The sequence below is a fragment of the Cyprinodon tularosa genome, unplaced genomic scaffold (genome assembly GCF_016077235.1).
Source record: "Cyprinodon tularosa strain WSP-4 unplaced genomic scaffold, ASM1607723v1 ctg696, whole genome shotgun sequence".
Classification (NCBI taxonomy): domain Eukaryota; kingdom Metazoa; phylum Chordata; class Actinopteri; order Cyprinodontiformes; family Cyprinodontidae; genus Cyprinodon; species Cyprinodon tularosa.
The window spans coordinates 212,052-238,046 of NW_024039447.1; the positions used below are offsets into that span (position 1 = coordinate 212,052).

General features: G+C 39.7%; 1 protein-coding gene across 3 annotated transcripts in view; it reads left to right on the forward strand.

Moving 5' to 3' along the window:
• The window catches only part of rtkn (rhotekin), a 92,798-nt gene extending 67,948 nt beyond the window's left edge, over window positions 1-24,850 (forward strand). For 2 of the 3 annotated variants that reach the window (XM_038268174.1, XM_038268175.1), the window contains exons 2-11: window positions 13,827-14,088; window positions 14,423-14,476; window positions 17,619-17,736; window positions 18,251-18,475; window positions 18,576-18,670; window positions 19,229-19,335; window positions 19,455-19,586; window positions 20,598-20,763; window positions 20,874-20,978; window positions 22,530-24,850. In XM_038268174.1, coding sequence (XP_038124102.1) covers window positions 13,827-14,088; window positions 14,423-14,476; window positions 17,619-17,736; window positions 18,251-18,475; window positions 18,576-18,670; window positions 19,229-19,335; window positions 19,455-19,586; window positions 20,598-20,763; window positions 20,874-20,978; window positions 22,530-23,251 — 1,986 coding nt within the window. In that variant the 3' untranslated portion in view covers window positions 23,252-24,850. Of the gene's footprint in view, window positions 1-13,826; window positions 14,089-14,422; window positions 14,477-17,618; window positions 17,737-18,250; window positions 18,476-18,575; window positions 18,671-19,228; window positions 19,336-19,454; window positions 19,587-20,597; window positions 20,764-20,873; window positions 20,979-21,551; window positions 21,649-22,529 lie in introns of all 3 variants that reach the window. The other variant, XM_038268176.1, reaches the window with a different exon arrangement.
• Window positions 24,851-25,995: the final 1,145 nt, after the last annotated feature.

The following is a 25,995-nucleotide window of genomic DNA, read 5'->3' on the forward strand; positions in this document are numbered from 1 at the left end:
GTCACAGTAAAAGAAACAGGACTACCCCGGAAACAGACCAATCTCCTACATCTATAAACAGAGATGTCGATGGCAGCAGCACAGTTGATATTTCAATCCAGTTTGGATCACAGCTGATCAGGAACAGACCAGATGAAGCTGCTATGACTAGAAAGAGCATGAAGTTATAAAAGGAACGTGGCAAATATTCACACATTCAGAAAAATGAGGATAACCTAACTATTTTGGATGAGGTATAAGAAAGCCCAGGTAGAGCAAAGGAATAACGGTTGTCCAGACTGAACTTCTCCCCCGCTAGATCTGGATGTTAACACCTTACCTCCACCTGCTCTCTAATTACTCTGTTTCTAACTATAAGCTTTATCAAAAAGGAAAGTTTTAAGCAGAGCTAAAAGTAGACCGGGTGTCTGCCTCACTGACTGGCAGTTGGTTCCACAGGAGAGGAGCCTAATAGCTAAAAGATCTGCCTCCAATTTTTCTTTGAGAAATTCTTGGAGCCACTAGAAAACCTGGAGATTTAGAGCAAAGTGCTCTGTTAGGACCATATGGTACAATCAGATCTCTGATACAAGATAGAGCTTGGTTATTTAGTGCTTTATATGTGGGAAGGAGGCTTTTAAATTATATTCTGGATTTAATAGAAAGCTAATGAAGGGAAGCTAGGATAGGGGAAATATGATTTTAGAATTCTGGCTGCAGCATTTTGGATCAATTGAGTGCTTTAAACTACATTTTAAAGACTTCCTGATGGTAAGGAATTACAATAGTCCATTGTTAAAGTAACAAATCAATGGACTAGTTTCTATGCATCAGCTCTGGATAAGCTATTTCTAATTATGAAATCATCCAGAAGTGAAAGAGGGAAATTCTAGAAACCTCTTTCATATGGGATTTACATGACAGGTTCTGATGAAAAATAAAACAAAGTTTTTTTTACTTCTTTATCCCATCCCACCAATGAAGTGATTGACTAATCAGCTTCTTTTCCATAGACTCTGATCCCAAAGACAATAACTTTGTTTGTCTGCATTCAGAAGAAAAGTTTAGAGTCATCCAGGCTTTTATGTCTTCAAGACATGCCTGTTTATGTAATTTGTTAGTTTCATAGGGGTTTATAGATGGATATAGTTGAGTATCATTGGCATAAATAATTGCATGGGAAATTAATTCCATGCTGAGTACTAATTGTAACAATAGGGAACATATATATAGTAAAGAGAATTAGTCCTAGCACCGATCCCTGTGGTACTCCACATATAATTCTGGTGCATGAGGAAGATTTATCACTAAGACTCTGAAATTCCCTATCAATATGCTTTTGCACCAAATTTTTTTTATCTTTGCTGCACTTTATAAAATTAAAATGTTCATTTTTGCTGCTAAGCTGCTGCTCATCCACTGTCTGAAAGCTGTAGAACACAAAATTTCAATTTGTATATATTCTGTGTATAAAAAATGACAATAAAAGTTGTCCAAGTACATAAAGTGAGTTAACTAATCAGAAAAAGACAGTCCTTTTGAGTTTAAAAAAGATTGATCTGAAAATTGGTCATTTCCAGGAATCGACTTATCTGTGCTTTTTTATTGCCTTTTATTTTATCTATACATCAAGAGGCCATCATCGTAAAACAATGGCTGGCTAAAAGAAAAACTTTTAGATAAACTGTACCTTATTGCAAGGAAAATGATAATAATTAAAATCACCCTTTTTACATTGATACAGCAAGTTTTTCAGCTTTAACAGTTTTTTTTTTTCATTTAGTAAAAGGAGAAGTAAAACACAACAGGGATGAGAGTCTGGAAGGCTTAAATCCTGGTTAACCAGGCTGAGCTAATTAGTCCAGATTTCCTCCTCCTGGTTCCAGCGGGAATGCCTTAGAATATTGAGACAAGTTGTCTGCATGCATTTCTGACAGTGGAAAGGGGAGGGGGGGGGGGGGGGGGGGGGGGAGCACACATTCACATATGTCAACTAATGAGAGCTTAAAACAAATATTGCTGTGAGTTATAAACAAAGTGTTTGGGTCCAGGTTGCCGTAGGGAAATAGCTTGTCACCCTTCACCCTCTCATATTAAAAAGGAGGTTAGGAGTACACCAACCAGCAGGGATCCCTTGTTCTTTCAGGAAGCTGTGGTACTATGACCTTTTGCCCTCTATACTATCCCTTTTGTGTTTCGTTTCTAGTTGTTTCTTGACAGCCATTTGTCTCTATACACTCACTACAATGGAATTCCTTTCATTGGTTCCCTTGTGAGGATCTTACAACCACAAAGGGCTTTGACATTTTCTTAGTTGAAGAGTTTTATCACAAATTCTAGTTAGGGACAGTTTAACTTAGCATTTACTACTATGGAGGGTGGGGCTGTGTGTTATGGCTGAACATGTCTTTCACTGTATCATCCTTTCCTATCTGTCAACATTCATGTATTAGTGTTTTGTTAACCTATTTGAAATAAAGACTAATTAAAATTTGAACCACCTTCGTGTTTTAAACTTGGTGTTTAACCTTTATAAAAAGAGCTTGAGGGGCTAAATCATGTTGGGATTTATTCATATCAATTTATTGTGGTGCACTGGTCTTTAAATTTTGTACTTTTTAGATGCTGGAATATTATTCATATGCAACCTGTATCCACCATAAATCCAGGTTGTTTTCTTTTTGGTCTTTACTTTATGACCAGCTTTTCTGCACTGTTTAGCCTTCCTGTTATCTGCTGAATGTTGTGCTTACTCTCCCTTATTCATAGTGTAAATAAAACAAGCAAATCATGTTTTAACTGGACTCATTTACACTGAATATTTTTGTCACCATGGCCTGTTTTTTTCTTAGTATGTGATGATGTTATATCAGAAATAATTTTGTATATCTTCAAGGTTTAGTTAATTAAGAATGAGACCACCTCTTAGTTTTATCTTGAAAACTGGTTTCCTTCATGCAGTCCTATCAGGGTTAGGTATGCACACAGAAGTTTCAAACCCAAGTATGAGTACAAGATATTAAGTTCTAGTTCTTTCTAGAACTTAATACTGATCAGAATACTAAATAAAAGCTTAGTCATAATGAAAGTTCTTGCTCGTGTTCTGTGACATGCTAAGCAGACAAAGGTGAACTTCTACCTTGAATCTATAACAGAGGAGATGCAGTTTTTTACTTCTCTCTACAACTGTGCTGAACATTCCTGTGATTGGCCATCGTAAAGGAGTTCTGCTTTCTGAGATTTTAGAGCTTACTGATGAGCCAATATACTGAGCTAAGAGGGGAAAACACCCCAACAATGCTGACATAGATCAACATTAACAGTCTAGCTACTTAAACTCTCCATCGTCAAGAAGTTTGTCCGACTGCTGTGCTACTGCTACAAACTAATGATGGTAGAATCCGTTCCTTTAGTAACAGAGAACATTTGCAAATATAGATACGAGTAGGCTAGACATCTGGTATTGGGTGCATCCCTAATTAATATTTCTTTCTGTCCTTGCTTGGAGCCTGGAGGTAATGTGTAGATCTCCTAATGTATCCAGCATAAATCTCACATATAATCTTCACCTGTCTAATACAGTGATGACCAGAATAAAAAACTTAAAACAACTCCTTTAAGATTGCAACCATGAGCTAAAAAAACAAATATGTCCACTTCTCCTGCTTTCCATGCCTTTTTTTTAGTGAAGGCGTTGGGTTCAAAGAGCTCACAGGCGTGAAGAAGACTGGGTCACACATCCCTCCCTTTCCTCACAGACATATCAGCAGAGTCGATAAACGACACAGGCAGCTTCCCCTCACAGACTAGCACTTCACTTCAATGATGTATTTCCTTCCGGAAAGAACAACCTGCACCTTCACAGAGACATTTTATGCACAGCTTTGTTCAGGCCACATTAACACATTTTGGCCTAATGATCATTTTTTCTTTATATCAGTAAACCTCTTTTAATTGACCCTCCACATAGGGATGTGATTATATCATGTTCTTGTTGAGGTAGATCAGAGTGGTCTTTGATCAGGAGCTTAGGAAGACCAGCTTCACACTAGTTGTTCTGCTTAATCCTTCTCTCAATTCCCCTCTTTCCGGGCTAAAGCCAATCAGTTCCTCTCAAAGTATCAGTCTGTGTAATAGACATTGGCTTGCACACTTGCTGTTCCAGCATAGTGCACCGATAAGGTTACAGCGTTAGTGTGTGTGCATATGCTCACTAATTCGTTAATTGGCTCTTGTAACAATTCAACAGTCAGCACTGCCAACTCACTCTCATCCCCCCCCATTTCTGTTAAATAGGAAATCGAAGCTGCTTGGAAGCAGCTCGGCTCCCAGCTCTTTTCCTTTCCTTTTATCTAAGAATGGAGTAAAGCTTTTGAACAGCTGTGAAACACAAACAGCTTCACACAAGTAACAAGTAATTGATGCCATTACATTTCTCTCAAATCTGTTTTACTGGAAGTCATCGGGGCACGCAGCTTTTATTTTCCAGACTTTTATGGTTTGCTTTTATGTTGGAGGATCAGCATGTTTTGTTGTACTTATTTTTGTGTTCAGCTTTGCACATCAGAGAGGATTTAAAGCCCAATTTATGAGATCTGAAGTGAGCATTATTTTTCTCTCTGGACCCCTTGAACCCCTGACTTGCAGTTAAAGAAGAACTGGCCTGACACTGTTGGTTGTGTAAAGCCGCAGCTAAATTATAGCACTAATTATTAGTATAACTCTTAACTATATGGAACATTTATTTACATTCAATGGCAGCCCACTGCTCCCCAAGGGGATGGGTTCAAACGCAGAGAGTGAATTTCCCCATTGTGGGACAATAAAGGGATTTACATTCCATACATATACTGTTGTGAAGCTGGTATATTAGAAGGATACCCCTTCAGAGTGCGACTAAAACCCTCTTTAGGGTGACCTCCTCACTCCTTGGTTGCTCTGTTGCAGAAGTAACGGACTAGCGGACCAGGGTCTGGATGCAGACCCACCTGCTTGTTATTCCGGACCCAACCTGATTTAAAACATTAATAAATTACTGCATGTTCTGACGACAGTGTCTAAACGTCACTTGTACTGCTTCTATTGTTTGTATGGTAAAGCTATTCGTAGCGTAGGGCGCCTACAAACACTTATAGACACAGCAGGCAAACCTGTGGCACGCCGTCTGTGAGAAAGAATGAGAAGACCATGAGAAAAAGAGAAGAGAGAAAGTGTGGACTGCTGGAAGAAGCACGGTGAACTGGTGAAAGAAAAGTGAAATGGCATGCTCAGAGATGACCCTGCACATTTTGAGTATGTTTGGCTCAACCTGCTGCTGTGATGCAGGATTCTCCACCATGAACATAAAAATAAAAATCGATCCAGGCTCAAAATGAGCACCTTGATATGTGCTTGAAAGTGGCCTTGTCGTCATTCAAACCTAGGATTAAAGCCTTGCAGGTCTGCCCAAAGCCCACTGCTTTCATTAAGCCAGAAAAAAAAAAGAAGACGGTCAGTTCAGGTGTTTTATAACAAAAAACAGTGAGTAAGGAAATTTTTTATGCATCAAACTGAAAGATTGTTGTTCTCTACTTCAAAAACAATTTAGATTTTAAAATGGAAAAACTTTTTATTTTTTCTTTAAAATTTTAATATATAACATGGATGCATAAACAACTCCATTTTATTTCAGTGTTAAATGCTGTTTAAAGTAACAGATTATAATTAAAAAAGTCTCTTGATCTTAACTTGTTGATTTTCTTTATTCTGACCCCTCTAATTTTTAATTGGTTACACCTGCTCTAGTGAATACCAGCATTTCACGTCTTTTATCGATTGGAAAAAATAAAATAAAACATAATTTTTAATGCTTTTCTATCACTACATTTTCCAGACTCTACTTGTCAATTTTTACCATTAGCAAAGGTGATTGATCTCTTTGTTAACCAATGATGAGCTCATCTACCCTCCTCCACTTGGCACCTGTGGAATAATAGCTTTTTCTTCTTCTTCTTCATCTTCTTTTTACTATGACCCCTACTGCTTGAAAGGAGAACTACAGTAAAATGCAAGAGGGGCTTATGGGGTATGATCCTAAAAACCATCTAACATTCCTTATCAAACCCACTGAATATTGCTGAAAATATAGGGTGCAATTTTATGTAAATGATTCTGATTTGTAATGAGATGTTCTGACGTAATCTTGGATTTTTCTTTTTCTTTTTTAGCCTCTTCAAATTTTTTTCAAGTTTTTATTTAATTTTTTTTTTTACCTTTTCTTTGGGCTCCTCAATGGAGCAGTGGGTAGCGCTGCACTTGCAGCAAAAAATTCCGGGTTCGATTCCTGGCCCAGGGTCTTTCTGCATGTATTTTGCATGTTCTCCCTGAGCATGCGTGAGTTCTCTCCGGGTACTCTCCCATAGTCCAAAAACATGAATGTTAGGTTAATTGGCTTCTCTAAATTCTCCTTAGGTGTGACTGTGTGCATGAATGGTTGTTTGTCTCTGTGTTGCCCTGCGGTGGACTAGCGACCTGTCCAGGGTGGACCCCGCCTCTCGCCCATAGACAGCCGGTGATAGGCCCCTCGCGACCCCGCTTGGGAGAAGCGTGTCAGAAAAAGGATGGATGGATGCTTTTCTTTATTACCGTTAGGTTTATGCATATATGTAAAACCTCTATGGGGATTAAATGCTGTGAGGTTCAAACTTGAGCGTTTATAAGCTCACGGACCTCTCTTTGAATAACTGCTTTATTCTTTAATTTTATAATCGCTCAAAACAAGTTCAGTTTATTATTTACTGAGTAGCTTGTAAGCACATCTATAAGGGGAAGATTTGACATAACGAACTAAGGCTCATTTTTTCATTGCTTCAGATTAAGTGTTTTATTGTTTTACTGAATTTATTACTTTAATTTCTATTATCTGATACTTAATTAGAGAAAGAATCATAGAAAGTAAAATTATTTATACTTTTTATCATTCCATTTCCATTGTGTGAGTGGGATTTGTTTTAATAAAAGTTTGTGCAACTTGTCAATTATAGGAACCAACTCCAACAAAGCAGTACATCTGAGGTAAAAACCGAGCTATGACAGCATGCACATATTATAATGATTTCTGTATTCTGCTCCTCCTGCTGCCAGCTCCCATTGCTGCTGCTGGAAAATGTGCACGGAACATAGGAGCTATGAAGATTTATTGAGCCAATAAATTGCCGGAGTGATCAGTTCTTGGAAGAGTCTGAGCTCCATGTTCTCAGTTGATATTCTAAACAAATTAGTTATATAGCCTGAGATGCACTCAGCTGTTTCTCTCCTCAGGACCACCTTCAATATAAATAAATGCTCTTGTGAGTTTTAAAGTGCACATGTGGAACAAATGTGCACTAATTGACTTGTGTGCAGTTTTATTACATGCAAAGGCATGCTCTTCTGTCTCCTGCTTGTTCATAAAACATGATTTAGGAAACAGAGAGAAGCTGATTATTTCTCTCCTTAACGCTTTCTGCTCTGCATCTGCCCGGTGCATACTGGAACTCAGCTGCAGCAAAGCACACATTGGGCTTTTTGAGAGAACAGCTGACTGGAAAGTCACTTGCACGCTGCCTCACATCACAACCTCATGACAAGGGCTCACACATACATCATCTGCACATATAGTGTTTTTCTGTGCAGGCAGAGCTGAAACAGCTTCTGTTGTCAGAGCATAATTGAATACATACGCTCTCAGGAAGAGGGAGAGTTCTCTCGGTTCAGGCTAAAAGTGCAGCCAGGTTCAGCGTTGTACCTCTGTAAATCACCTAAATGATGAGATCAGCATGCTGGCACCTTCACACTTGAACACGGGGGGCATTTTGCCTTGCAGCGTCTGTACTCTATGTATGTGTGTGTCTGAATCCTAAGTGTATTATAATTTGGCTTTGATTAACCTTCCGTTGTTTGGTAGCCAGCTCTGCTATCATAAAAAACTAATTTTCCAACACTCCATTAGTTTCTCTTCCTCCCTCCTCTCCATCCTGCAGTATTAACCAAACCAGTTCCCTCCACAGTTGCTGTGCCCTGACTTCCCAGCAGCAGCTGGAGTCTCAAACACTGTGGGGACATTGTGTGTTGAATGGGATCATTGTTTGGGAGCGGTTTGGATTGGAATTGTTGTGTATTCTGATTCCAAGCTGTGTAGTATGCACCATTGCTGATGTGGGGGTATTGCACGTCATGTTCAGTAGTACCCTGATTGCATACCATAATGTGCTGCCTCATTTTATCCTTCAGTCTAATTATCCCTGGGTTTTTTCCCTCGCTCGTTTTCTTTTTTTTTTGGTTATATATTTTTGTTCTACTGCTCCTTCCATCCCTAAGAACAGTGCAGAAAAGGAACAGAGTAGGAAAGAAGGAAAGTAACGGAAGAGGGTGGAGAGAGGCAAGGCACATAGTTGTGGCTGGCTAATTTAAAGCCGGCAGTTTGGTCAGTAAAGTCCCTGCTTTGGGAGTGGTCAGGAATTCTCATTTCATTTTTGTTTATGCATAAATGCAATAGTTTGACAGCTAACATTTTTACTAATCCATTTTTTCCCAAAGATGTTTTTTTTTATTTGTGTTGGTAAAAGGAGATTTCACTGCTTCGGTTACTCTCTGTTGAATATTATTGATATTATTTGTATTGCTTTTCAAGCATCTTGTTTTATGGGAGTCTTAGTCTATCTTTCCCCAGTTTTTATTTTTGACCTTTAATTCTAAGGTGGTGTCTGTTATTTAAAAAGGACACAATAGTTAATGGAAAAGGAGGGTCATCAAATGTTGGGCACAGTGTGGAAGCTTTTAGATAATAATCTGATTCAGAGATTTCTACTGCATGTTAAAATGTGATAGTTCACTTTTAATGGAAGATACAGAAGAAAACATACATTTTCAAGTCAAAGGAAAGGCTTTCTCTGGATAGAAAAACTTTAAATTATTCTATTTATTGTATTATAATATTTCAAAATTATTAAACTAAATGTCTGTTTTGACGGTACAGCATGCAGTTATATCAATTTCACACTCATAAACAAGTGAGAAATACTTGCTCTCTTCAAATTAAGGCTCTTGCTTATAAATGTATCTTTTTTTTCTTTGAGTTAATATGTTTTTAATGATTTGTGTGGTAGATGTAAACATTACGATGTATCTGCAGGCTTCTGACCTGCTTAGCGATAGGAGTCGGAGGTCAAGGGTTGGTGATCTGAACAGGAAAGCCTATTCATGCATGCAACACATTGTAAACAAACCATTAAACACCATCTGCAGTGGCGTCAAATGCCCCTAAGGGGTCTTGTTTGTGGGGATGTTTGTGTAGTAGTTGTATCTCTGATTACCTCCCCCAGTGACATGCAAAGATAAGCTGAGCCAAACAGGAACAGCGAGGTGGCAGATATGTGACCATCTGGTCTCTAGTGCTGCATTAAATCACGTTAGATCCATATACAGTGTATGTCACTGATTTGGATAGAAGGTTTAGACATGGACACAATGAGTGTTGTTTTTAGAGTAGCACCAGCCCTTCTAGAGATCAGAATAGGCCAATTTTCCAAAGATCATCTGATCAAATACAGTAGAATCTGTTGGTTTTTTATGGCAAGTCAATGCACCACTTTTTAGATTCATGGAAATCAGTAAAGATTTAGGCACAATTTATTAAATTAGTTTCCAAGATTCTACTTCTGCCTTTATCAGAAAACCGGCAGCACATTTTATTCAGTATTGTCTAAAACAATGTCTGCAACCTGCAGCTCTTTGGCCCCAGTGGCTCTAACCAAACTAAATAATGAATGATTTTAATTATTAAGGCAATAGTGGTTATCATGCCACATCTGTGTAGAAAAAGTGTAACCGCACATCACCAGAGTTACAATAGTTTTTAAAATAACTCGATGTTTTTAGCTTTAAATATTGTGTGTCTAAGTCTATATTTTTAGGTGGGCTACATGTGTTCTGTGTCATATTTATGGTGGTGCACCTCCTTCACTTATTCTAAAAAAGAAAGGACCTTTTTTCTTTTGTAAATAGTTACAGTTTTATTTTCTTTTTAAATTCTAAAAATAGAAAATCTTAGTTTGATGTCCTTGGCTTTCAGTATTTACAAAATCTTTATCATGGCTCTTTTAAATTTTATTCTGTGGTGACCCCTGGTCTAGAATAAAAGACCAAATTAAGGTCATGCCTCAAAGAAAATCAGTATCAGCCAGCAAAGGCTTATAATAGATGCATGTTTAGCTACATTGGAAGTTTATAACGAACCATACAGTTTATAACTATGTAATTAACACTGATAAATAGCTAGCTTTATGCGTTGTGATTAGGGAATTCACACGGTCGGGTTACTGGTAAGTAAAAGGAGTGATTTCTATTTTTCTCCACATCTCACACAGCAGCTCTACATACATTTGTATATGGAACATGTTTTATATAATCAAGATTTTAAATTAGACAATTTCATTATTATTTGGCTTTTCTATGTTTTTAATTTTTGTCCTTCTGCAAATGTAGTTCCATTTTGATTCCATTTCTCAGTCTTCCATTCCCCTTCCTTTTCTTTCCCTAAAGTCCTTTCTCTCTGCTCCCCATCCTCTACTCTCCCTCTTCCTTTCTCTGACAGCATCACATCTCCTTAGTGTCACTGTCTGATACCCCACCCTCTTATCTTTCTGCTGTCTACCCTCCTAACATCGCAGGCAGTCAGTCTCTCTTTGGCTACATCCGCTGGTCTAACACCTGCCACTCTGATCACATACTGGGGATGTGTGTCTGTGTGCCAGTGATCACCTGTGCCTTTGGTATTTGAAGAAGGTCAAATTTGCTGCGTTCTTGACCATGTCACTTTGTTGTAGCATCTTAACCTTACAAACAGGGAGACATGTGGATTATAGGCAGATTTAGACTACCCCATCTCTATTCTGAGATGCCCAGAAGGCGAAGCCTGTTAATTTAGCTGCTAAAAATACAGACTGTCTTCCCAGCAGGTCACTAAGTCCCACTGTGCACAACAGGACTATGATGACAGATTCGTTACACTGTGTGTTCATGCATGCACATCCACAACTATGCATTCTTTCATAGTCCTTTGCCAGGCCTAGTTAAGGATCTTAGTTTAGCTTGACGTACCAGAACCCAGACATTTTTTTTTCCACTCTCCATTTATAATCTGTTTTGATTCTTTTTGCAGATTTGTTTGCAGTTTTCTTAGAGCTAGTTCCAGATTAATGAGCTCTGTGATTGCCTCCATGTTCCTCTGAAGGCTCATGTTTAGGTCATGTGAGCAGGTTTTGGTAGGCTACACTATTATATTTACTCTGTTTGGATATGTTTTGTTGGCAATGCAGCTTGTGCCATACATCAGTGCCGGTTTAGTTGCTCATGTGCAGACAAACCGTGGGTGGGGGGCTTATTTTTTTATCTCATAAAACTGCCCCTTTGCATTGAACATCATAATGTTCCAGCAGCCATTTGTAGAGTTTCCCCAAACACAGTAAGTATAACTGTAGATACCTGAGTGCAGAGCAGAACCCTTGGAGTACGGTGGCAGCATTAACAGACACTGTCCTTATTTCACTATAATCCTCAGTTCAAAGGGTTAAAAACCATACAAATGATTTTCACCAGTGTGTTTCTAGCAAAATGGGTCATTACGCTGTCCGTTTTCAAGTTACGATGTAATTATTCTGACTTTCAATCACTGTAACAGAACACTGATGGTGGTTCAATACATTTACAGCGACACCTTGCAGAAACATTTTTGATTATGTCGCTGAACTCACCTAGCGGAAAAGATCTTTCCTGAAATTCGTATCCAGTTTTGGCACAGACACATCCGTGTGTCATATTTGGGGCGATTGGGTTGAAAAAACATCTATTCTGCAGCTGCTGGGTCTCAGTGTGAGATGGATGAAATTAAAAAGTTAAACTGTGTAGGTGAAAAAAGAAAATCTGATTGATGATGGTGAGCTATGATGGATGTGTAAAAGCAGAAGGAAATGGGCGAAGAGTGTTTAAAATTTAAGAGGAATAACTTAGAAAAAATCTTATAAATTAGTTAGAGGGAGGCAGGGATGATAAATGGAAAATATTGGAGTGGTGGAGGATAGGAAATGTGCATAATTTCACACCAGAGAAGATTTATTAGCATGTTGAGTGTGTGCTTGTTAATGTGTCACTGGAGAGGACACACAATGGCTTTATTGGTCAAAAGCCACTTCAATATTCAGTAGTACTCAGACTGGAATAAAAGCAGAGTATTTGGACTGCTGACAAAGAGAAGTGGGGCTTATGGAGGTTTTTAAATCCTTTGGCAGCATCACCAGAGCCAACCACTTTTAGGGACCAAAGGAGCCTCGTATGTCTGGGCTGGGGAATATGTCAGCTAATATCTGCCTCCTTACAGCCAACACATTTAAAGGTCCCCTCAAGCACATCAGTTTAAACTGTAAAGTTAAAAGATGACATTGATTTTGTATACACAGGAAACACTTTTCAAATTCTTGTTTCTTTTCATTTTGATGGTTTACCGGAAAAAAGGAAACATAAAATCCAGGTTCGAGAATGTAGAATATTACTGCAGATCAATGGAATGGAATGGATTTTGATAAAGTAAATGTGAGCGACACAGTGAAGGGAAATATTTCTGTTTCCATGTTCATAAGGTGAGTAGAAGAAAAAACTTAAGTTTAAAAATTTGCATAGGCAGTAGGGGACTAACATCTTTGGAAATCTATTGTCAAGAAGCTGAGACACCAGATCCAGATTAGTGGTTGCCATGACCCAGAGAATTTGCACAGCCACACTCAGTTATGCATATACAGTAAGCTGAAGGTCACTATTAAAGCAGCTATGGGATTCTTTAATACTTCAGCAGTGCCATACTCTGTGTGCCCTCTATGATTTCTGCTGTGGTTTATGTAATAACACTTAAAGGAGTCCTTACCATGGTTTGAGTGTATATTCTGTCTTGGTCATGCACAGCAGTTTGTTGCAACGGAATTCCTTTAATAATTTTTTTTCTCTCTAAAGCCTGGTTTATACTCTGAAACCAAGTCATCTGCATGTGTGTCGCAGTTAATGCAGATATGCCCCCCCCCTTCGCAGACACTCTGGTGCACCTCCCCAAAATTGTCGGTGACAGTGCCGCACAAAGCATCACAGCGGGGAGAGAAAGTTGGCCTCTTATTGGTCAATTCTACATCCGCTTTACAATATGCATATTTCCTGTTTGGTACCTTACCGGCTTGTTTTGTTTATATGACTTCCATTGTGAAAACGACTCCTAAGGATGGGCCAGCTAGAAGACCGAGTCTGTGAAGAAGTGAGGAAGTACGCACATCTGTACTCTCTGCCAGCCATATTTCTTCTATTCCTAGATTAATCAGCTGCGTCTGTCAAAGTGCGCATTGGTCCAGTCGCCATTGTTATTGAATGACCTCTGAGAGAAACAACAAACCCACAATCTTTGCTACTACATGATTGTCCCTCTTGGGTTGTGGCGTGGAATAACATAGCACAGACCACGCTTCAATATTGGGCATCATATCTGCGTCATACCTGCGACAACCTCACTGCGACACACTGCTGCAGGAGGATAACCAGCCCTTAAGGAAACAATATATTTTCAGAGTTAGAACACTCAGGTTTATATCAGGTTTACAACATAATTCATCCCTTGTTAACAGAAACTGGCTAGTTAAGGTAGTTTGGTTAAGAGCTGCAAATAACATTCCTCTCATCCACATGAACCTTATATCTTCAGAATTTGTTTGAAAGCACATCTCACTGAAGTATTTCTACGAGATTGCCATTTTCTTATAATTTTTCTTTTCTACTTTCTCTTTTGCTCTTTGCAGGACAGCGACATTCAGAAGAAGATCGACCATGAGATCCGGATGCGAGATGGAGCCTGCAAGCTGCTGGCTGCTTGCTCGCAGCGAGATCAGGCCTTGGAGGCGGCTAAGAGTCTGCAGACATGCAGCACTCGGATCATGGCCTACATGTCGGAGCTGCAGAGGATGAAGGAAGCTCAGGTCATGCAGAACGTCCCACGCAGAGCTTCAGATGCAGGCCCAATGGACGAAAGACTCCCCTGTAAAGGAAAAGTGGCAATCTCAGGCATGTAAATGAAATGATAAATAATATTCACTTCCAGTTTTAGATTCAACGGTAAAATAATAAGAGCAACACTTAACAGTCACTGTTTGGTTCCACCCTCACAAAGGTCAAGAAGGTAGCACCGTTGCATGAACTGTTAAAGTAGAAGGATCTGTGGTTTCTGTGGGTTGAGCTCTGCTGCATGTCTGTTATGCAGCTGGAGACAAAACTGCAAATCTAATTTTGTGTCTATAGCTTTGCCAGTGACTGAAAGCTGCACAGACACTCTAACAGCTGGACAAGGGAGGTGATTAAAATGTTTTGTGCTCTAATCCATTGTCTGCTTTCATTTCAGATCTTCGCATCCCTCTTATGTGGAAAGACACGGAGTACTTTAAGAACAAAGGAGGTGAGGAACCTCAGTCTGCATGTGTGAAGGAATTTGTTTTTTTGGTGGCTCATCAAAGCCTTATACCCATAGGATTTATTGAGGATAAATATTTGGTAGAACGTATCTGTAGGTAGATTCTTTGTACAATTTGTTATAAGTTAAGAACAATAAATACATTTTTTTTTTTCTGTTTGGATTTTTACCAAAGACTACAGACAAACCATGAAGACTGGAATTTCTTTTCTTTTTTTTTTGTCTATGTTAGTTCCTGGAGCTGATCTTTACAATCTGTTGCAGCTTTAGCAAAGACCTCTGTGAGCCAACAGCTCAGACCTGCTGGCTTTGACTTTTGGCTCCGTGAAGCATAAACGTGCACCAACTGCACACGGTCTCTATTAGCAGAGCAGACAACACAGAAACAGAAAACAAGCAGAATCTGCTGCGGTTTTCAGGAGCTGATCCTGAATGTTGTCCCCTCATCATCCAGGTCATCATCAGAAACATTTAACTTTCATTTAGAGTTCAGTGGTGCACAGCAAATCTAATGAATGTAATAGTTAAATTGCCTATTTTCTGTCTCACAAAATGGATAAAGCTAATTTGGGTTAACTCCTGTGCAGTCATTATAATATTTTTAGTGCTCAGTTGGTCCCATGACCGCTTAAAATTAATTAATGTGAATGACCTGTGCATGCAAATGAACTTGAGCAAAGGAATGTGTTCTCAGCATATGACAGTTTTGTAATTGCTCTTGAAGAATATATATCAGTGGTGTAGCATTCAGTCCCCTTCAAGCTGATCCTCTAAACTAAAACCATCTGCCTTCAGGGGTCACCTTGTCAGTAAAGAGAGACTTTGTAGGTGATTTATTCTCGATATGAATACAGCTGTTATGTGAAGGTCTTTAAGGTTTGTTAGAGAAGAGTGATAAACAGTTTCATGAAGATAAAGAAACACAGCAGAGAGACCAGAGAAAATGTTTAAAGCATAGTAGAGCTTTCAACATTGTTTGGTTAAGCAGAGTTCAATCAATCGCCCTAAAACTGTTGGACTATATTGCACTACACTAATCTAAACATATCGTAACATAGCTATCTACCTAAACAACAGGCCGGGAAAGAAGAGAAAAGACTGAAAGAGGAGAGCATCAATTAGAGCCCCCCTTTACCCCCCTGTTCACAAAACGTATAAAACACCAAACCCAGTATTATAAGGTTCTGGTTCAGTTTACAACGCCCAGTAATCTCTCCGTGTTTGCTTTTAGATTAGGCAGCTGAGGTGGCAGATCCAAAGGACCATGGCCTTCAACTTGTAGCATTAACCTCTAAACATGCAGCCCCCATTCCTTTTTAGTTTTAACACATACATATACGGTGTATATGTATATATATATATATATATACACACACACACAAGTATTCTGCCATCTTTTGAGAAATTTCAGGCTGGGGCACAGTCATGTAGTGGAACTAAATTTATTTGATATTTTAAACTTTTCCCTTAGAGATAGGGTGAGAAGCTCGGTCGTCCGGGAGGGACTCAGAGTAGAGCCGCTGCTCCTCCACGTCGAGAGGAGCCAGTTGAGGTGGCTCGGGCATCTGGTTAGGATGCCTCCTGGACGCCTCCCTGGTGAGGTGTTCCGGGCACGTCCCACTGGGAGGAGGCCCCGGGGAAGACCCAGGACACGCTGGAGAGACTATGTTTCTCGGCTGGCCTGGGAATGCCTTGGGGTTCCTCCTGAGGAGCTAGAAGAAGTGGCTGGGGAGAGGGAAGTCTGGGCCTCCCTTCTTAGGCTGCTGCCCCTGCGATCCGACCCCGGATAAGCGGAGGAAGATGGATGGATGGATGGATTTTAAACTTTTTAACAAATGAAACACAGAAAAATTGGTTGTGCAAAAATATTTAGCTCCATAAAAGTAATACGTAGCGCCACCTTTTGCTGCGATTACAGCTCCAAGTCGCTTGGGGTTTGTCTATCAGCTTTTAACATCGAGAGACTGAAATTTTTGCCCATTCTTTCTTGCAAAACAGCTGGAGCGCCTTTAAGTTGGATTGAGAGCGCTTGTGAATAGCAGTTTTCTTATATAAAACATGGTGGCTTTAACAGGGAGCTGCAGAAGCCTTTAATATATTCTAAAATAAAAAAAAATATTTAATTTTACAGCTACAGAGATCCATAAATCAGGGAGAGAGAAGGCTATGAGTTCTGCAGTCCATAAATGTGATCTTTATGATAAAGCAGCAAGATCAGAGCAAATTTTTGGGGTAAAAATGTGCAAGAAGTACAGTTTGTCACAAGCTAAGGAATGTTGAAAATATGTGGAAAGAAAAGAAAGTTACTTTGTTCACACTCGATCTGACCATTTTGATTCAAATACAGGTAAGTCAAATAACACACACAATCACTCAAATAGAGTACAATTCTGGAAGAAAACCTTTTTGGAGCTAAAAATGACCTCAGTTTGAGATGGAGGTCCAAAGCTGTTTTTATAGAGATGAATGGGGCGAAATAGGCTCTAAACTTGGGAAACTGGTGGAGGTGCCTGAAAAAACCTTCAGCTGTAATTACAGAGAGAAGTGGCTTTATAGAGTGTTGATTCTGGGATAAAAATAGAAATAAAGGCAAGCTCACTTTTCAGATTTTATTTTCTAAAACCATCTAAAAGTCATGACTGTTTTACTTCCACTTAAGTTACATGGTCATTACGCACCAATGTGTGTCAGTCCATTACATGGAATTAACATTAAATAGAATAAAGTGTGTGGTTATAAAGTAACAAAATACAAAAAGGTTAATGGGGTGTGTTGCAGGTGCTGTTGTTACCCACAGGGGGATAATAACGGTTCTACTTAAGGTTTAATAACATGGTGGTTAGTGGTCCTGTTTAACTGTTAGCAGGGCTGATTACTGACCTGAGACCAACAACAGCAGAGGAGTTTGTTAGACCTCTTGTAACATCAGGTTCTCTTTCACGCTTCACCTGTTCAGGTTAAGTGGCCTATTTACAGAAAACATGTGGCTTCAACACCTTCCTGCAACACTTCTCTTACAGGATGCTTAAGATGAAGTGAATTTAAAGCGGTGCATGCAGTGAAAGAAAAGTTTTGTATGTGTAATAAAGTTTTCTTACTTTTTCTCCTTTCCTGTCCCGTCGCATAGAGCTTCATCGATGTGCTGTGTTCTGCCTGCTGCAGCTGGGAGGGGAGATCTTTGACACAGACATGGTTATTGTAGACCGGACCCTCACGGATATCTGCTTCGACAACACCATTGTCTTGTAAGTCCGTTTTATGTTCACGCCTCTCTATCAGGATCTTGTTTGGGGGCTGAAATGCTGGGATGCTTATTGGCATGTACAAATATAATGTCCTATTTAGTACTTTCACAGAAACACAAAAGACAAAGCACATTGGTGACTGAATATTAAAGCGTCTCTAATTTCTTTGCTTTAAAAAGAAAATTTATATGTAGGGTTATGAAAGTGTGGTTCAGTGGCATTCCTCTAATTTGGGTTTCTTTCTACAAATTTATAAAGCTGTGTACAATTTAATCATTTATTTGTTATATATTTTAAAAATCTGAATTTTCTGTTTACTTATGCACTTTTTTGCTCTGGTAAGGCATGAAACCTTTAAGTATTGAATGAAGGTTGTGATTATAAATACAAGAGGTGCAAAGGATTAAGGATTCTCAAGACACTGCTGTTACACTGAAAACCGCTGTATTTATATTATTTCCTTCACTGCCATAGACGGTGTCCCACAGTCTGTAAGCTTGTAATCTTTCTGCAGTAATGAAGCTAGCCCTGGCTTTGAGCTCCGAGTTGAGCTGTATAGCTGCTGCTCAGAGGATGACTACTCTGCAGGAAGCACGCCCAGGAAACTGGCCAGCAAGCTGAGCTCTTCGCTGGGCCGCTCAGCAGGAAAGAAGTTCAGAGCTGCAATGGAGCCTGGAGCATGTAGTCCTGTTAGTAACGGAGGGGCAGCTCCTCTCCTGCTGCCTGTCCCCTCTGTGCCGTGAGTTTGGATTATCTTCCACTATGATTTAATTCCTGTGTTTTGCTATTTATTACATTAAAACACAGCTTGTCCCTCTTTTTACGTTGTGTATTGACAGCGGCCCGAAGTACCACCTCTTAGCTCACACCACCCTGTCACTGTCGCACGTCCAGGACAGCTTTCGCACGCATGACCTCACTATTTCAGGCAACGGTGAGTGGCAGCCTCCATCGTTCTGCGCCCTCGCCAGCTCTCTGCTCCATTTTCCAGATGGGCCATCTGTCTGCTCTTTTCCTTCCCTCACTTCTCTGCGTCGCTCTTCTTCTGTTCAATCTCATCATTTCCTGTAAACACCCATCAGTCTTCTACAATCGCTACTCCAACTTGTTTTCTGACATACAGCGATCTTCAAGGTTGCCATAAATAAAGGTTCTGTTGGGGTTTTTTTGGGGGGTAGGGGGGTTACTGCTGTGTAAACCTGTAATGATGTAGGCTAACAAGGGCCCAGACCCAGTGACAGACTGGCTCTTGTATTTTATTTATTGGCCCCTCAGCTTGTTGTAAAATTTCATGAGTGCATTTCATGTGAAGCCTCTGCAGCTGCCTGTCTTCTACACCCAAGTGTCTCATTCTGTGAGCGAATGCAAGGCCGGGCTCGGAGAGAGAGTTTCTCTACAAGCAAATGATGGGAGATGTTTTTGTTTTAATGTTGAATGCAGTGTTTGGGAAAATTGTGATTAGTTTTAATTCTCTTATGCTTTTATCCTGCAGAGGAATGCTCATACTGGCTGCCTCTATATGGCAGCATGTGTTGCCGCCTCGCAGCTCAGCCAAACTGTATGACCCAACAGATGATGGGTGGATGGCTGAAAGTTAAGGCAAGTTTAGATAGCTGGTGTTTGATTTAATTTAAGGTCTTTGAAGGTTTTCGCTTGCATGCCTGCTTTCTGTTTCTCTCTTGCTCATATTGTTCCCCTTCTTTGTGTTTTTCTTACAGCAGTGTGGAGGTGACCCTCAGACTTGGACAAAAGTGTACGCCGTTCTAAAAGCAACAAGCCTTTTTTGCTACCAACAACAGGAGGATGTGGAGGCCAATGTTGAGCCTGCTTTGACAATCGGCATCAACAAGGTGAGCAAAAGGGAGACTAGGAAAAAATATATAAAGAGGGAAAACGTTCAGTATTCTACCTTACTGAACCCATTGCATCATTTTTTTTTTTTTTTGCAACGCCTAAAGCAAAGGCAGAAATGTTGCTAAAGGTTTTGAAGAGCTGCCAAGTAAATCCCAACACAGCCTGTAGAGTTGTTTTCCTAAAGATAAATAAGAACATAGATGCTTCCGTGGTAACTTGTATAAAAAAACATGGCTGTTTCCCAGTATCCGAGTTGTTACTTTAAAGAGCATAAAAGGATACTTTAGAGTTTAAGTTAATTATATAACCTTTCATAGATTAAATTAGTTTGACCTGGTGGCTGATGCTAATGCTGATCCCAGAGGATTTCTAGTTTAAAAAAATCCCAGGATAAAATTTCCAGAGCAGTTTGTGCTCAGTCTGTTTCATAAACCATTAAATTCTCATCATCATTTCATTTTTTACCTGCTTATCCAAAGGATGCATCACCTTCATCAAATATGGTTAATAATACTTTGTCAGGATCAAAGCAGCAGTCATTAGATATTTTTGTTCTGGATCCAAACCTTAATGACTTTGAGGCTCTAAAAAAATCTCACTGCTGTAGCTCATTGAGATCTTTACTGTGTGGCGTTTAGAATATACCTTCCCCAAAGCAAGGTCAGTGCAAGGCTGCAGAAGCTTCTCTCTCTTGTAGAGAAAAAAAAATCCATTATTCAGATGGATAAATGGAACATCACCGCCATCTAGTGGTCAGAAGCGCACACTCTGCAGACTAAGGGAGTGGGAATTGGGAATTGCCCTTTTTGTTTGATAATTACTGAAGGGACTAATTGCTAGCTTTATTAATGAGGGCTTGATTTCAGTGGGAGACTTAGATTTACAACTGCTGTAATGAACAGCTGCTGCAATGAGTAATTTGGTTTAATCAGAGCAGAAGCACTGGTGTTTTATTCCCAACTGGGGGCATTTAGTGCTGGACTGATTCAAGAGCTCTTTGGTTTCAGGAGACCAGAATACGCGCATCAGAGAGGGACCCTCACAGCAAGGGTCAGAACATTTGCATCAGCAACCGATACGGAGGGGAGGAGGTCACGCACACTCTGAACACGGAGAGCCGAGAGGACACGCACCGCTGGATGGAAGCCTTCTGGCAGCACTTCTATGATATGAGTTAGTAAATGTTTTACTTCGCCAGAGATCATCTGAAGGGCATCGAAGGAAGTGTTTTTAAATTCCCTCTTGTCTTTTTGTTTGTTTTTGCGTTTTTTCCCTCTAAACAGGCCAATGGAAGCAGTGCTGTGATGATTTAATGAAAATCGAACTTCCCTCTCCAAGGAAACCAGCTCCAGTTACTCCAAAACAGGGCTCACTTTATCATGAAATGGGTATGTCTTTTACATGTCTTGTGCATTTCAATTTGAAACTGATTTCAGAAAAACAAAATGAAACAGGGAGAAAAGGGAGCTTACTTTACCTGCACTGCATGTGGCTGTTTGTATTCTTACTCTGCTGGGTGGATGTGCATGAAACACACGGCCATTATCTCTAACTGCAGTAGCTCCAACTTACTCTTTGCTTTACTTCTCTGTTCTGTAGATTGAGGAGCTCGTATCTCTGATGTTCTGACTCACTCTCTGTCTTCTGTTTGTTCCTCCATTCCCCGTCTTCTCTGATCTGCTGATTTATACTATTCTTTTCTTTTTTCAATTTTGTTTTAATCCATCCCTTTTCCATCAAATTAAATTGTACATTTTCATTTAATCATCACATCTCAATTCAATTTATTTTGTTTTTCCTCTCTTGTCTGAGCTTTAAATTACCCCTTGTTTATTTTTCTATTTTTTTTTATCCAAACTGTCCTCCCACTTTTTAAAACTTGAATTTCATCTGTCACACTTCTCCTCTCCGCTCCTTCTGTCTTACCCACCCTGCTCATGGTTTTCCTAACCTCCTGGCAGCCTCTCTTTCCACGCCCTCGGGTGAGGGTCTTCTGCTGCAGGATAACGCTGTGTCTGCTGAGATTCGCGCTCTGCTCTCGTCCTATTACAATGACAGGTGAAGTAGCAGCTGTAGGGATTTGCTTTAAATGTATTGGAGTTTTCAAAAGGCTACAATGAGACCTGGAATCGACCAAATGTTCTGACTGATCAAGTCTTTCACTCCACTTTACTTACTTATTTCCTACTAGAATAATATATAAGATTACATTATTTGCTCTATAGATGCAATATGGAGAAAAATATTAATAGAGCACAAAGTGCAGTATTTCTACACAACTTTATAGAAGGATTAAAATGTTCTCCATGACGTTACATTATTAAAAATAAAATCCAAAAAATTCTCTTTGTTCTGTAAAACAAACAAAAATAAAGTCTTTACACTTTTGGACCAGTTTCTTAAACTGCTTTTAACTGAAGTTAACATATTGGTTGAAAATGACCCGACATCGACATGGCCTGTATCGATATGTTCCTATGCACTGTTAACAACATCAATCGAATATGTTAATACATTTTTTTTCCCCTTGTTTTTCTTTACATTTAATATGTTCCGATGGAAAATAGTCCATCAGAATGTAATTGAAGCTCATAAATGTAGCTTATCTACTAGAATCAGATATTTTCAACTAAAAACTGAAAAATAAGCTTTAGAAACTTGGATCACTGTACATTAATATGTTGCTCATTAGGGACAAATAGATGGGGGAATAAAAAAGAAAAGATGGTGAATAATATGGATGCTGAAGCCCTCAGTAAACAAGCAGGGATAGATTTAGTAGAGTAGGTTAAACCATCAGACTCTGCATCCGCCTAAAAACTCAGTCCCCTCAGTGTTGCAAGGTGGTGGCAGCATAGTGATGTAGGATTTTGAACTAGAGTGAAAACGTGTAAAATTTACCTTCTACCATCTCAATAAATGTTCCTTCCATTCTGCAGTTATTGAATCATCAGATGACCTGGGCAGCACCGTGTCTGACATTTTGGCCCGGAGGATGCAAGAGCTGGAGCTCCGAAGCCAGCTGGGCATGTCTCCCACCTGGATGCCTGTGTTTGAGGAAAACTGTCCAAAAAGCACCGGCTTCCCTGTCCGTCCATGCAGCTCACGCCTGTCTGGCCACAGCCCTCACTCCCCTCATCGTCTCCCTTCCAGGAGTCCAGTCAGCCCTCACCGCTGCCCGCAGCTGGGCCTGCTCTCCTCTGACGCAAGTCTGACGTCGGACACTGACAGCCACTGCAGCACCAGTCCGTGCTCTCACCGCCACGGCTGGCCTGAGCCTCCCTCCAATTTCTCGCTTTTGTCCTCCTCACCATCCCGTCTGAGGCCGCGCACACTCTCATTAGACGCTAAGCTCAGCACTCTCCGAGGCCGGGGGTATGGAGGCGGGGGGACCTTCCAGTGCTCCTGCCAGCCTCCGTCCTCGTCGCTGCTCACTCCTCTCCCCGCCTCGTCTCGCTCGCCTCTGTCGCAGCGCAGCACACAGACAACACTCTCCTGCTCCAGCTCCACTTCCAGCAACAGCTCCAGCAACAGCGAAGGCAGCCACAGCCCTGAATCATCAGAGGGGGGGCCTTTCTCCAGGCCCTCTCCTGCTCGCCGCAGCCTGCGAAACCTACGAGCCCGGCTTGATCCTCGTAACTGGCTACAGAGTCAGGTGTGAACTTGTGTCTGGATAGATGTTTTTGTTTGCTTAAAAAAAAAACAGTTCATCAAACTGTGAATTAACAGGTTTAACAATTGAACTAAACTCAAGGATGTGCACAGCTGCCTTTTACAGGAAGGGATAGCTGGGAGAAGACCTGCGTGGGTCGAAAAAAATTTTACCCAGAGGAAGGTGACAATCAGTGCAGGAAGTCCAGGGTTCCCACAGCTCATAGGATGGGAGATGCTGTGTTTCCTTTAGAAGTCATGATGCTGCTTTAGAGAAAGTAGATAAAAGCTAAAGGTTTGGTTAACTAAGTTCCACGCTGTTCAACTTCTTAACTCTTTAATGTGATTTTTTGAAACTGGAAAGTATTTCTCCCCTTCCATCGCCCTTTCCATCCACTGAAATATCATTTCAAGTGCATCTCGCCATTCGTGTTTTAACTGAATGTAATTAATGGTGTTATAAAATTATAAAGCATTTATACTGTGGAGATGGGGCAAAGGGGCACTTCATGTATTTATCCATTTATAACTGATACACATGGTGAAACACGGTGGTGGCAGCATCATGGTGTGGGGACAGAGAAGTTGGACTTGATTTGAAGATGGATAAAGCTAAATAGAAGACTTACTTCAGGTTTAGCATGAAAAGTGCCGGATCATCATCATGGACTACAGGGATGTAAGATTTCAAACCACATACCAGGCTTGTGCCAATTGATATTATACGGTGATTCTGTTAAATGGGTTAAGAGAGGTTAATGCTTGTTTTTATGCTATGCAGCATTTTGTTAACCAGTTAGATGTTAAACCATCTCTGGTTATACTTAAGTGATTCTGGGGTAAGTTTAGCACAATTAACACATATTTATTGTACTGGGTGAGATGTGATGTTTTTTTGGATTAAAGACTCCTCTGGACATGACCTATTCAAACAGTTTAATCAGCACAACACTGGAGGGGGGGCATCAGAACCTCATGGTATCAGTTAAAGTAAAGTATTAATTAAAACACAAGCCATAACCGATAGGCCTAATGCACTGACAGTGTCGTGTGCTTTCAGTGTAGTGATCCCTCCCTTTGAGCCTGTGGTTCAAAGCCATAATAAGCCATGGCATGATACTATAGAGCATGTACATTAAGATGTTTATTTATTCATTGGGTTCATTTTAGGAGAGGTTTTTGTTTAAATCTGCTCAGAACGGCAGATATTTCATATTATCTCCAGTTGCCATCAGTTGTGACTGTTGGTTTAGGAAAGTGGTTTCAACCCGTGTCAAATCAACCATATTCACTGAGATCATTCAAACAAGCATTTGTTACTGTAAATTATTATTTTTTTAAGTTAACAAGATAAACTCAGTCTATTATTTTGTTACATAACTGATTCTGTAAATGCCGCTATACAGATATGTGATTTTCAGAAGGTTAACAGATAATGTGCAAATCTTTGTTAATAGTGAATAACACTGTTAGTTTTGTTTTGTTTTTTCAGTTCTGTGTACTGCGTGCACATTATCTTTGAAAAGGTTGGATATATAATAAGAGTGGAAGTGTCATGTTTAAATAATATAACATTAATTAAAATAAATGTTTATAGTTTTAAACCATCCCTTAGCTTTTCTCATCTGTTTTTTGTCATTCATTAATGCATAAACATGGTAGTGGCAGCATCATGCTGTGGGGGTGCTTTTCTTGAGCATTGACAAGAGAACTGGTCGGCATTGATTGAAAGATGGATGGAGAGAAATGGGGACTTTAAGACTTGGGAATGAGGCAGTTTCACCTTTCTGCTGGACAATAAACCTGAACATATAGCATCTATATTTATCCTTTTTTTACACAGATGCAGCATCATGATAGAGGCTGCAGTGAAGGAACCTGGTTGAAGGCAAAATAATAAATACAGAAAAATCTAACAAGAAAACGTGTTAAACGCTGGAAAATACTTATTTCTCAGTGTTACCATGCAGTCAGGAAACGTGGAATTTATTAATATTTTACAGATCTCTATAAATAAAAAGAAAACAGCAATGTTATTCATCAAGCTTTCCATCTTGAGTTTTATCTGTTTGACAGTCCATTCATTTATCCCCCACAGCTTTCCACTCATCCATTCATTTACATCAATTAGTCAAAAAAGGGACTGGAAATGGATTGTGGGAAAGACAAATTAACATGAAAAATGTGCATGCACCCTGACCTTCCCACACAGTAACATTAACACAGATTACTCAGATCAAAGCCTTTTGAGTTAGGAATAGTTCAGCAGCCATAACTAAATCGTTTTTTTTTCTTTTTTTTTCTCTAACCAATCTAACCTTTACTTACTTTGAAAAGAATGAAGAAAGTGTCTCAATATGTGCAAAGTTGGAAAAGACATGCACCAAAGTCCTTGCAGCTGATTTTACAATAAATGTCTTTTTTAAAACTTTTTTATCATGCTATTTGGATCTAGCACAGGGGTCTGCAGCTGCAGACCCACAACTGGCTCTTTGGAGCCTCTGCAAAGGCTCTTAATGATCACTGGAAATGATAAAAAAACCAACCAATGGTTTTATTATGTATTAATAAATACCATTTTCTGAAGCTTTAGCAGGTTTTAAAAGAACATTTGGATTTGATTTTCTTTAGAGAATGACAATAAAAAAATAAAATTTTAGATCTATATTACTTTTCAGTTTGGAAACTATATTTCTCTATATTGTATAAAAGAAAATCCTACTTTCTTTTTAAGAAATCTTCATTTTTTAAATG